Source organism: Drosophila santomea, chromosome 2L, assembly GCF_016746245.2.
Source record: "Drosophila santomea strain STO CAGO 1482 chromosome 2L, Prin_Dsan_1.1, whole genome shotgun sequence".
In the NCBI taxonomy this organism is placed as follows: domain Eukaryota; kingdom Metazoa; phylum Arthropoda; class Insecta; order Diptera; family Drosophilidae; genus Drosophila; species Drosophila santomea.
The window spans coordinates 11525968-11539736 of NC_053016.2; the positions used below are offsets into that span (position 1 = coordinate 11525968).

Genomic DNA, 13769 nt, shown 5'->3' on the forward strand with positions numbered 1-13769 from the left:
GACCAGATAGTGCAACGCCGAAAACACTTAACACGTAAGTCTAGCAACTTGGTAACACTAATGCTTGTACAGCATGTTAACATGAGTCACAATTATGAGTGAATTTGGCATGCCGGTAAATATTTTGAAGCTTATTAAACGAGTACATTGTATGATTGATAAGTTTCGAAAGACTATAATAATTACACGGACATAGTTTCGCAAGCTTTGTTGCTTAGTTTTTGTACAAACTTTTTGAGTTAAAAAAATGGCTTAATTTATCTTAAGGCTGTTGGAACTTTCATTTCCAGCAGCTTACATTATTTGTCCCAAATCTTAAAAAATCGTAATTTGTTCAGAAAAAAGCTAAATTGGCAGCAGTGTATAACACTTCTACAAATAATAAGGATGTTTGGCATTGCCATACTAATTTCTGGGGATTACACGCCTTGCCATCCCAAGTGTAATAAACATCGGGCGTTGCCATCCTGAGATCTAAGGACGTGTATCTCTACATCTAAGCGATGTCGATGGTTCATGTCACGGATGTCGAATTGTAAATTAAGTTAATTTTTACACCTTTTTTGTGTTAACAGGTACATTTGAATAACATTATAGAATTCTGTTTTGCGGCAGAAACGCTTATAACAAAAAAATAAATTTTATTTATTTTACTAAGTATTTAAAAATGTATCTAGCTTTTAACGATCGGAAGAGAAAATATATAAAAGATTTGTAAGTTTCAATTAAAATTACCAAGTGGTAACTAGAACTAAGAGTTAAGTCACATTTGTGAAATTCCTGAAGGCTTGTAACAATCAGTACCTCTTGTAAATTATGAATTCTGAAGATATTTGAAAGACACTCCAGCAATTTGATTGCAAGTGTCGCAGTAATGGATGGACGCAGAAGTGTTTGCTTTTTAATTGGCAATTTCCTAATGGCGAAAGGCGTTTTGCAGCTGCTTTAAGTGCCACCTTTGCGTATTGTTTTGGCGTAATTTAAATTACCTGTTTGAGTAATGCACAGTCTCAGCCACGGGCTGCAACAATAATAACGCGACTCTCAACTCATTATGCATTGTTTATTGCCACTCAAAGTAGCATTTGCATCCTCTTTCCACCTTTTTCTGAGCACTGCAGCATTGCTCTTAATGCACGTGCAACAATGGGGAAACTCCACGCCCACTTTTCTCCTTTTCCACACACACACACACACTCATTCTTGTGCGCTGATATTTCGCATTTTTCCCAGAAGCAGTCGGAAAAACAGCAGCATTTTCTTCTCCCATCTCTTGTAAACAAATATCCATTAATATAGAATTTTCATAAATTTATTTTTAGCAAAGCTTATTGCACAAACATGTCTGCACACTACTTAGAATTTATAAATTAAATAAACCCGCAATTGTTTGAATGATGGAAAATCCTCTGCAATTGCACAATTGGTAACAAAAATAGCTTATATTTCATTTGCTACCTCTTCTCAGGTTCCCTAACCTCGTTCAATCAATGGGTAAATTTCCTGGAAATTGGGATTTTCCCGGCAGCTTTTACTCTCACCCGTAGGATCCGTTGGTCCTGGATGGCAAGTCGAGTTGGGCACTTCATCATGCACATTAAGATACAAGTTCTGCTCGCACTGACGAGGTGGTATCTTAACTTAATTTAACCCACTAGGGGCCAGCGGGGCGTGGCGGGGGTTCCGTGTGTGCCGCTAATGGGCTTAATAAAAAATGCAACATTTTGATTTAATTTAATTGAAATTCACGCCACTCGAGCAACTCCATTAGGCAGAAACGTGTCCGCCGTCAAGGATGCAGATGATGGCAGCGTCGAGGAAATCAAATTACCCAGCGGCAGTGGCAGTGGCTCTAGTGTGGGCGGCCAGCGGGGGGGTGGTGGGGTGCTGGCATGCCGCAGGGGGCGGGACTAGGGGCGTGGCAGTTGCCATGGCTTGTAGCAAGTCGAATAAATATTGTCAAAACACTTGTCAAATGGCTAAACAATGGGACTGGGACGTGGTCAGGGCAAAAAGGGCGATACCAATTGATACTACACTGAAAACTACTGTGTTGTAGAATTTCGTTTTGTGTCAATTTGCTGGATAAATACTACACTATGGCTAGGTTTCTATCTATTACTTAAGCATCTCTGCAGTTCATATGAAATTATAGAAGTTAGCAAAAGGTATTTTTTCTTAGAATATCTCTTCTGTTTAAAGTAATCTCTTAGATTCAAATTGAATAAATGGGCTTTAAGCATGTTAAATATATTTAAAATAACTTGGTTATAGATTTCTTTGAGTGTAGAGCTTGCGTGGGTAAAAAGTGAAACTGGAACTGTGCGCAAATCAATTTGATTCGATTTAAATTTAAAAGCATCTGCACACAGGCATTCATCACCTCCATCACATGGACAATACCACCCAATGTTCAGTGCCCAGTGCGGACTACCCAGTATCCAGTATCCAGTACCCAGTGTAGAGTACCCAGTACCCAGTACCCAGTTCCTTCGTCAGCATCAGCCCTATCCATTTGCCATCCTCAGCGATCTTGAGAGTGATTTTCATGTCGGGGTCACGTGCCGCAGACGCGTGCCACTGACATAAGTTTCCAGTTCTAGACTCACAGCTCTCCTCCGAGTTTGAGGAAAACGGGAAAACAGGGGACTTGGAATTAAGTCGCGCCACAACCACAAGGCAAAAAAAAAATGAAAAAGGTCGACACTTTTCAGTGGGTGTTTTCGGTCGATCGGGCGAAGTGATTCGATTTGATTTAGTTAAGTTATCAGTTGAATTGTATTAGCCGAAAGGATTTACTTTTTTCTTAATTCTGCGCGTGTGTGTTTGCTGATTAAAATGTATTTATGTAGTGCAGTGTAGCTACAAGCTGGAAACGCTTTAATCTGCAAAGTGTGGCGCTGACATGGTTAAATAATCAATATAATTACTATATTTTTAAAAGAAAGAGCTTCCCAAAGAGCTTATATGTTTTAGAATTATTTTATTAGTTTGGGATTGCATATGAATCCGAGCTTTCTTCGATCACTATACTTAGTAAGCTTTGATGGGCACACTTTGTTAATAACTTCCCATTTCCTTCTTACCAATTGTCCCTTCTTCACTCTTAGTTACTTGAACCGCAGCACTTGAACCACACAACGGCTAACTTAAGCGATTTGTCCAATCGAAGGTGACAGCTACACAGTGGCCAAGTACATCCTGTTCCCCGTTCACCTGTTCATCCGTTCATGTGTTCATCCTGTTCCTGTGTTCACCTGGGGAGCCCCGTCGCTCTCGAAGTTCGCCAAAGTTTGGATCAAATCAGCCGTGGAGGTGTCAGTGTACAAAGGACGCGTTCTGACACGCGTCTGACGTTTATTGGTGCCCTCCAGCTGCAGCGAAAAGTTTTCCCCAGAAGAAAGCCTTTCAAGGAAAAGCCACATGTGGAAATTGTAGACGACAAGCAGACACAACACAAGACACAAAAATACACAAAAATACACAAGAATGCTTGCTCAACTGGGTCGCACCGAAGATGCAAGCACTGTTTGGAATTTAAGAAATAACACTTATATTTAAAAAAAGGTAATATAAATTGGAAAATATTAAAATATTTATAGATATACATATACATGTTGAAATTCACTGTATTTGTATCTTTTAAGGTAAATGGTGGGTAAGTATCTAAAACTTGTAATTGCATTCAGATAACTTTTAAGAAATGATGGATCCTAACATAAGTTACCCATGCAAGAAGTAATCTAGTTCATTTTGTAATAATTTGAGCTCAAGTGAAGGGCATTGAAAATGCCTAGAGTGTTTCAACTTTTTTGGTCGCGATTTGTATTTTTGTGTAAACATTTTCGTGTCAATATTGCAAAAGTAAACATGGACTGAGGCCAGAGTGGGGGAGGTCCTCTTAAGTGCTGCCCTTTAGGCAGCTGGCAAGTGGGTTTAAAATTTCCCATGTCCATTTCGTGGCATTCGCCTCGCTTGGCGTCAACTTGTCCCAGCATTTTGGCTTGGCTTTCTTCTCGCCAAATATTTGAAGTGTTTCGGATTTCAGGACAAAAAAAAAAAAGAAAGAAACAGAAAATTAAAACACACTTTTTCAGCTTTCTTTAAAGTGTTTTTTAGTCGCCATCCCCTACGTCAAAAACACAAAACTACCCCCTCATTTCCAGCAAGGAATCTCCTTTTGGGACACCGAGTGTTGCCAACTCACTCAATGATTTCTGGTTTGCAGCAATTTTTATTTTCTACTTTTGCCCCGTTGAGGGTTTCTGTTTCAAGTCGACTGGGAGGTGGGCCGTGGGTGGTAAGGGGGCGGCAAGGACTGCGAGGCGTGGCACACTCGAGTGCGTGCTTGAAAATACAAAAATTTCACTGCATTTCGCGTTATTAACACGTAGGTGCCAAGAACCCTCGCGAGTTCGGGTTAGCAGCGGATTCGGGACTATGGTGCGGGTTAAGGGTGTGCCCTTGCACTAAAAAAAGCGGAAATTTATATGAAAAATAATTAAAAAAATATATTCAATCATTTTCAGAGACTTCAAGTTGCGCTTCTGATACGAAAGCTGTTTTAACACCACTTTAATACATACATTGCGGTTTCAAAACCTCATTTGTTTATATCATGTCATACGATCAAAATAGTTCATAAACATATTCATAAATATACACGTTTATAGAATTTTTTATAATTTTCTACTTATTGCTAAGTTATTTGCAGTGAGACACCTAACATATTTCATTCATAGCTTGCCAAGTTGGTAGATTTATTTTAAATGTACTGCAAATTATTGTAGGACATTCTTCCTTGTTTCTTCCTAAATAAATAAATAAAACATAGAAACGTTTTCAGTGTGGCTGGTCGGCTGACACCGTGTAATAAGGAGTTTTCATGGCCTCTTGAACGCTCACGCTTACCAAGCGAGGACATTTTAATTGAGAGTGTTGCGAGGAAGGACGACGCCGCTGATGTCGATGATGGCGGCGCGGTACTTGGCCAGCTGCCGCTCCTTCTTCCGCTCCTTCCGCTTCTCTGGAGCGCCTCAAGTGCGGTCCGACGTCCTCGTCCTCATCCTCATCCTCATCCTCAACCAACGTCCTCATTCTCATCCGACGTCCTCGGCACTCGGCGCCATTCCGCCTTGGATTTTGTGGGGTCTGCCTTTCTGCTCAGGTGTTGATGGATGAAAATTCTGAGGGCAACTGCTGAGTGGCGGACACTTGGACGACAAACCGGCGCATTCAGAGTTAGCCATGAATAAGATCCTGGATGTTAACCGTAGTTTACCAACCCAAACCCAACCTAACTGCGGGAATTAATTCCCTTGTCTAAAGCTGAAGTTAACTGAAGTCTTCGCATTCAGCTTTTTTACAATTGTACTATTCTACGATTACCTTATGTCAACCGCATCACAGAGACATGACTTGGCTTTAAGATGCAAAATATGCTATCTTTCATTTAAAGATTTAGTTAAAGCAACGGGGAAATGATTGTCCATTTAAATAATATTAATGATAACTTTACAGCTCCTTTTGCACTCCTGATTGGGTTAATAATTATGCCTAAACAGTGTGAGAAAACAAACACAACGCGAACAAGCAGGCCTAGAGCAATTTATAAGTAATTTCCATTTTGGGACCGGGACCAAGAGGAAAGACATCATTAATTTGCCCTCTGGGGAAATCGGGGAGTGGTGCGGGAGTGCGACAATTGCCAAAAATATTTACAGGCAAAACAGAAGCTGGCCCAACAACAATCAGCCACCCCAAACCCACCCACCCATCCTTCCTGTCAACTGCCACCCACTCCCACCCACTTTAAGTTGGTTCCCAGCGGAGCAAAAGAAGTCGAAATGAAATCAGCAGAAAATTCAATGAGCAGCAAGGAGTGGCATGAGTTCCCGATTCGGGTTGTGCTACACTGCAATTAAAACCCTTTAAAAAATTTTAACAGTTCAGGATAGATGTGTGTGCTTTTTGTATTCGTTATTAGTTTTATAAATAAATTATTAGTATTGGTTAACTAGAAATTGAGAATATGTTAGGTTCTACTTAGAGCATATTTACTGGAATATTTATTACTATCTGTATACAATCTGCACAAAGAACTATAAAATAATTTGAGTGAAAGGAAATATATTTAAATACATTTTTGATATTTCTAGGTATGATAGGATATTTTTTTGATATGATATGATATAATATTTATATGATATGCTATGATATTTATATGATTTGCTATGATATTTATATAATGTGCTATGATATTTCTTGGTTGTAATCCTTTATCATAAATATTAAATATATAAAAATACTCATATTTTCGCTGTGCATTGTGCGCTTGGAGTTTCCCAGTGATATCAGGCAGTGAGACGCCCTGTCGTCGGTGGATGATGGCTGCAATTGATGGCTGGCAAGCAACCGCTGCCCCGCCCCCAAAACTCCGACCCGCCGCCGCCGCCCACATCGTTTGGCTAGCGAAGGGGTTGTGATGCCAGGACCTTCCTATGCGTGTGTGTGTGTGTGTGTGGGAGTGTGCGTATCAGCTGCTTAAGCCAGAATGTCGGGGGAGCTTGGTTAGGCAGTAGAGCCACCAAAGAACGGGGGACGGGGGAGTGCCGTGCAAATGCCAGAAAAATATTATGTGACATGATAAATATTGCACACAGGGGGATTTTTCGAGGCTATAAACGAGGATACAGCCGATGTTGTTGTCAGCATCATAGCCGAAATAATATGACAGATTCATTCATGGACCAGATGAGGAGGGCGATAAGCTGTTGCTGTGGTTTCGCATCTTCTGCCTGCTGCGGTGCCACTGGGTGTTACTTGTGGCTGTATTCTTGTGGTCTATGCAAATTGGAAGGGATTGATATGTGTTTTTGGTATGCCTACCTCGGTGGGCTTCAAAAATATACATTTCATTTTATGCACTATATACAAGGTGGGTTTTTATTAGTAAGATGTAATTAAACCTTTAAAACAATCAAACAAATATAAATCAGTTCAGAGACGAAAGCACTTTGTCTTACTAATCACATCATTATCTTTATAAACACCTACGTGCTCATAACCCTTAAAAAGCAACGCAGAGCAGTGCAAAAAATATAGAACAAAGAAAAAATTATAGTTCATAAATTGAAACTGTGAAAATGGGATGTTTAAAGAGGCGTCGGGTGATTAATGGGGCATCCCCTTCAGGAAGCCACTTCGCATTGCCATTCCAATAACCTTTGGCCATGTCTGCGGGTCCTGGCCTCCCGACTCGGAAATGCCCAAAAAAACCAAAAAATAAGCAAAAAAAAAAGAAACGAGAAACCAAACAAACAAAATTGGAGGACGCAGGACTGCGAACGGCGTGGGTGTGTGTGTGTGGGTGTGAGGGAATCCTTTTGTTCTTATTGGAGCACGCGCTGCCAAATGCCAATACAAATGGCGCAAAAAAGGACGCGCGGCTGGAGCGGCGGCAGAAAAAGTTACTCAGGGTTGCAACCACTTTGAAGTGTTGCTGTTTGCTCAGCTCCCTGTTGGCGGGGCTTTCGTCCTTAAACATGCGCACTAAACGCTAATAGTTTGCCCTTCGCCCCCCCAGAAAAAGAGAAAAAAAAGCCACCCCAGACAAATGGAGCTGCTCCATTTTGTTGCGGACATCGGGGCGGCTTTAAGAATATTCAAGCTTCGAATGTCCGGCCAACTGGCTCGTAAAATATTTCGAAATTGCATTCATTAATGCCCCGGCTCACTGATTCGGGATTCGGGAGCTGTTGTTTACTTCCTGTGCCCGCAAGATTGATTCACAGCGTGACCAAAGGTCCTGCAGCAAAATTATTCACGCATCTCCCTCCTGGACATGCAAGCGGCCGGGAATCCTGAAAAAGGACGAAAAAAATGGACACGTGCGCTCCCTGATTTTTTACGACTACTTGGCTTTCGGGCAGGAGCCCGATGGAGGGGGGTAGTGGTGGAGAGAGCTGTTTACGAGGGTGTTGTACACGATTTAATATCCTTGACCCGTGGAGCAGTCGACGAGCTTCATCGACCTGAAGTCCTGCAAAAAGGAAGCATTGATTAGCCAGCACTTTATGATCCTTTGATCATGTAAACATACTACAGCAGCGTTCTGATTTTATTCTATTAAGCAAAATACTATTATAATATTAATTATTTCTTTTTTATTACATTTGTCCTTCTTAAATATACATATATACTGTATTCACACTAAAAAAATCTTCATGTTAAATCCTTTAACTTTTTGACCCACACTTACAAGAAAACAGAAAAAAACATATAACTACCCAAAAAATTGCATTCCATAAAAAACAAGCAGAAAACTGGGCGTTTCCGGAACCCGCAATAACTGTCAAATATCAATGTGCCCACAAGAAAAAAAAACAAACAAGAAATGCCATAAATAAATACATTTATGTAGGACAATAAAAATAAAATCCAATAAAAACTGCCTTTCCTGTGGGTCGCCCCTAAACAGCCCAACTCAAGGAATTCAAACTATGAACAAAAAGGATGTGAATACCAATATACAGATTTCCATGCAATAGAATAGGTGTACGACCCGCATACTCAAATGGAGGTCAAGTTCAGTGATAGATTGAATGCATTTAATTAGATCAGATTTATGCATAAGTTTTGGGGAGGAATAAAATGATATTTGCCTTTATTTTTCCCGCATTTGCCCTCGAAATGCAGCGGTCTTAAATAATTTTGATTTTAATTGTGTAATTATTAGCTTGCAGTTAGATTTAAGAAGGCAAATGACACATTACCTCAGTGACCCTAGTTGTGTAAATACAAGACACCCCTACGAAGAAGAAGTCCATTTGCTGATTTGTTTGCCCCAGACTAATGATGTTGGCTGGATGTTGGTAATCAATGGGGGTTGTACTCGTATATGCCAACAATAAATTTAATTATCGTTAATCTTCGATAATTTGCCATGAGAAAATGCTCAGTTGGTTATGGTTTTGTTATGGATCGTTTCCAATGATTATTTATGCGTTTTGCCCCTCAGTTGGTGGAATTTCAGACAAATTGTCGCATCAGCGTAAAGTAATACCTATACTTTTCTATATAAATCTAATGGAACGCCATAAAATCAGCGAAGTATATTTCTTATTAATGGGTAAATTAAAATATGCACCTGACTGAATGAATGAATTTTTTAAAATCCCGGTTGGCGGACAATAGATTTATTGTCAAACGAAATGCGGACATATGACGACAAAATCAAAACAGTTCAATTAATCATACGGCTCACAGAAGATCGCAGATAAGTCAGCTCGCATTACGATGAATAATCAGCTTTAAGCCAGATTATTTGGCCTAGGTTAGGGTGGCTAGGTTTTCGATTAAAACACACTACCCAGCCCAGCAGTCGATACGATAAGCTACACGTATTTACATACACTCAGATCCAGACGCACCGTACATCAGTACATCAAAGCGAGAAAAGCAACCGGGGAAACTTGACATTTTGCACTTGGTCAAGCAGAGAGCGATGGGAAATCGGGGAAATGGGGGAAATTGTGGCAGGCGGACATCTGAAGGGGTTTGTGCAACTTATGGCGACATCGATAGGACAAATAGCAAAAAACGAAGAGAAACCCCTAAACCTAAACCCCTAAAAAGCGGGAAAGGCGGACTCAACCACTCGACAAGCTGTTGGCACACATAGAATGTGCTGAAAGCCCAAAGACACTCGAAAGTATGCTACAGTTGCCGGGAAATGTCTTCACACACACATACAGACAGTACACACATACAGAAGCACACTTTAGGACTCGTTCCCAATCCCATTCTTTAGTCCAATCCAAAATCCACGGCCCCCATTCCCAAAAGTTGCCTGTCATTTATCTTCGCCGCTTTTTTTATTTGGTTTGCTGCCGGGCTCTAACGAGAAATGTCGAGCAGCCCAAAGTTTGTTGCCTCGCTTTTTTTTATTTTATCTTTTACAATTAGAAGCGTTGTCCCTGCGTTTTTCGTGTATTTACAGAGTGAGAAAAGTTGTGTTACCTACAAGTATTTGTTGTAAACATATTTTAAAGATGAGAGAATACTCATGTTATTGTGATACTATTAATTAAATCAATTTTTAAATGAGCGCAGTGCACGAAATGAATTTTGACAGTGTTTTTCGAGATATATATTTTTGTTTTTTTCCGCCGTATTTTTTTCGACCCTTGTTCAGATAAATGCATTTTTGGCTGCTTTCCCCCCGCTCAGTTAGCCTGTGATTAAGGAAGGAAATTGTTTTGGACAACGCACAAAACAAATAACGCTCTTGGGGTCGTTCTGATTTTGGAGGAGGATGCTTTTTTTTTTATTTCGTTCTTATCGCGCAAGTAGCATCATTTAACTGCTGTCTGTGGTTGGTTTTCCTTTTTTTTTTGTATTATTTGGTTTCGTGTTTTTCTGTGGGTCTCAATTGCCGGGCATTGCAATTTGTCGTGATGAATGTTAGCAATAATTGGTCTAGGTAATATTGTGTAATGTATGTTTATTGATTTTGAAGGGTTTTGAATATGGGTGGTGCTAGCATAGAACTTTATCTGTTTTTGAGTATACTTATGGATCTCTTATTTCAATATGTTTATTTGTGTTGTTATCATTTTCCACGACAAACCTTAGAAACCCTTCCATAACTACAATCTAAACTTCTCTATACTGTCTGTTCCTGTGACCCTGTAAACAAAGGTATATCAGACAATGCAATCAGTTCGCCTAAAACCACTAATTGGCATATAGATTTGTGGTCTGCTTGTCACACCGATGTAAACAGGTTGCCGCAGTAACTGCCGCTGAATTGAAGTGCGATCTTAACTTTCGAGTTGGGGTGGCCGCATACTTTTCATTTGGGTGGATGAAGCTGTGAGGTACGCAGACCCCAGCCCAGATAATTACATAATCAGGAACGCTAAAAAAATGGTCATTGTCAGTCTGGCGGGGCAAACGGGTGAAGTGACATTTTGTGGTTAAGCAATTTCGTCCTTTTCGCTGAGGGTTTCAGAGCGAGTTTTCTGCGCCTGGCAACGAACGCACAATTTATAATTGTCAAGGGAATGTCCGACGAACGAACGCGGGAGATGGGAGGGGGGGCAGTGCTGATTTATGGAATTTAATAAATTTCCACAGATTTTAATCGCTTGTAATTATACGTAAGGAAGCACGCCAGCAACAACAGCAAAGAGGGAAAAATGACTTTATACAAATTTCAATTAAAATTAAGAACGAAAGCGACGACAGGTGAAGTCCTCCCTTATTTGATTGGTTTTCCACAGCTTTCGATTCGTGTGTGCTGTGTGTTTCAATGTGGTAATTTTCAATTCAATTTCCCAGCCAAACATTTGCTCTTATTTTTATTTCATTATGCTGCACATATATGTGTGTGCAGTTGATGAGATACAACATGAGTATTTTTAAAATATTTAAAATTGGATTAATTGATATCCCTTTTAGAACATAACATAAAGAACATAGTTCAAAAGTTAAAAGTATACATTTTTGGAGCTAGTTTGTCATAACAGTTTGAATTTGCATAGGTAACTATAATTTTGACGGCGACTGTAAGCGTGCATTTTTCCAGGACTCTGAGGTCGCTCCCTGGTAGTTGTTGTTGTATAGTATTATAGAGACTCTCATATCCTTACCATTGGCAGTCGCAGATTGATTTTCCCCCTCACTCCGCCCATCAGCGATCTGTGTTTTTTGTACGTGTATTTCCTTGGCGACATACTGGCCCACCCACAGGACTCGAGTTTTTATCCAACTTCAAAGGACTTTCGGCCGCTGCTGAGCCTCAAGTGTCCTTGCAGTATGTCCTGCGCCGGCTTATGCGACATTTTTATTTTTTAATTTTTTTTCTCATTTATGTAGCGCTTCTCGGGCTTCGGCTCTCTGATTTCATTTTTTGTTTTCTTCTCCAATGGAGGATTGAGGCTGAGTGGGCCTCAAATTGATGGCCCAAAAACGATGAGGCATAAGTCCTCAGGAGGTGTGGCAGAGTCGGCACTTTTGCGGCTGCCACATATTAGATTTGGTCGGTGGGGCTGTCAAATTGGAAAGTACGATTGAATTGAGCAGTTCTTATAGGGAAAATGTACATTTGGGCTGAACGAAACAGGAATTTTAATGCATTTAATTACTGAAAGCAATTAAGTCAGCGCTCTTTTGCGTATCCAAAGGCATTTTATTTGATTCAATGTTTATTTAGATAATAACTAACTGCAAGTTTTGTTTACAACCATCCCAGTTGCTTCGAGCTTCATCTCAAGTGCTAGTAAAGTCACTGGAATTTCAGTAATATTTAGTATTAGTACCGAATTTTTGCATTGAAGCTGTTGGGTTTCCATTGGCTGTCTATCGAAAGCGCTATCAAATCGCACAATGGCGGAGAATGAGAACGTGAATGGCATTGGGCTGGGCAAGTTTATTGGGTGTACACTGCTCATCTTTGGCATCTGTCTGCTGGGCGCCATTCCGCAGTGGATGATATTGTGTCTGTTTGCCAATGATGCCGTGATGTACACCATTGGGTGCTTCTTCGTTGCCTTCGTGCTGCTGGTGTGCATCCATTTGATTGAGCCGCTGAAGTACTGGAGGCCCTGCAACTATGTCGCCCTCATCATTTTCTACGAACTGCTGACAGTCGGCTCTGCAAGTTTCCTCATGAAGTGGTATCTACTTTGGTCCATTGCGGTGATGGTTGCGGCTCTTCTATGCGTCGGAATTACGCTGCTCATTTGTCTTTTTCTAATTTGCACCGGATTCTATATGAACCCAACCAAGCTGGCCGTCGTGGGAGCAATGCTATTCGTTCTGACATTCTGCATTGAAATTATGAATGTGCTGCTGTCGTGGTGGTATTGGCAGGATGTGGCTGTTGGTATCTTTTTTGTGGGTATAGCCACTTTGGTCATCTCCCACGTGCTGATCACGTACAACAGCTTCCAGCTCCTGGCCAGAGATGACTCCGTGCTGGTGGCCATTGTGCTCTATATCGCCTACATACTCTTCCTCATCGCCTGCCGCCTTTCCGCCATCTATATCACGGTTAACGCCGATCAATCCGCCACAACGACCGATTCAAACGATGATGATTAAGATTATTCTGCAGCGTAAAGCGGTGTGAGGTGTATTCATTTTCCACAAATGTACATTCTCTGTGTTCAATTAGATCTTGGGTTTTTTTTAAATAATGAGTGCTTGAATATCTTATACACAAAAGCTTTTCAGACAATACTAACTAGGAAGCGTTTGTGGGTTATTCCTTATCGATAAGCATGACGTGTTGGCATTCGTTTTAAAATCGATCTTGAAACTGCATGATTCATCTTCGGATCACAAACTGATGAGGCTATAGCCTCAATCACGTTCCTGCTGCAATGCGAATACGTGACTCGAGAACTGATCTTCAACTGAAATCTTAGAGAAAAAAAAATACTTGCAATACAGCAATGTTTTAACTTGTTTTGGTCCTCCAATAACTACGAATGATTTATTTTGTTAATAAGCATTAAGCAGTAAGAAAATGAATACCTTTACATTTAACTCTTTGATAATCCGAAATCAATTAAAAGTCCCATTAAATTGTTGAACATGAAGCAGCTCTTCGTGTGTTAAAAAACCGAAAATTATGGAATCATGGTTACAACGGTCGGCCATAAATTAAACTAGAATAGTATTTGCCCCATTCGAATGTCCGGGGCAAAGTTGCGGCGTGGGAGCGAGACGGACGATGGGGTGGACCAAAAAATAAGGGGGGC

At 40.6% G+C, this 13769-nt stretch overlaps 1 protein-coding gene across 2 annotated transcripts; it reads left to right on the forward strand.

Annotated features, from left to right (window-relative positions):
* Nucleotides 1-12268: 12268 nt before the first annotated feature.
* On the forward strand, nt 12269-13181 carry LOC120455079. Of its 2 annotated transcripts, XM_039640954.1 has the most exons (2): nt 12269-12900; nt 12951-13042. In XM_039640954.1, exons 1-2 carry the CDS (start codon nt 12391-12393, stop codon nt 12972-12974), a joined length of 534 nt encoding a protein of 177 aa, XP_039496888.1. In that variant the 5' UTR covers nt 12269-12390; the 3' UTR covers nt 12975-13042. The 2 variants fall into 2 exon arrangements, with proteins under 2 accessions (XP_039496888.1, XP_039496879.1); XM_039640945.1 differs by having other exon boundaries at nt 12269-13181.
* Nucleotides 13182-13769: the final 588 nt, after the last annotated feature.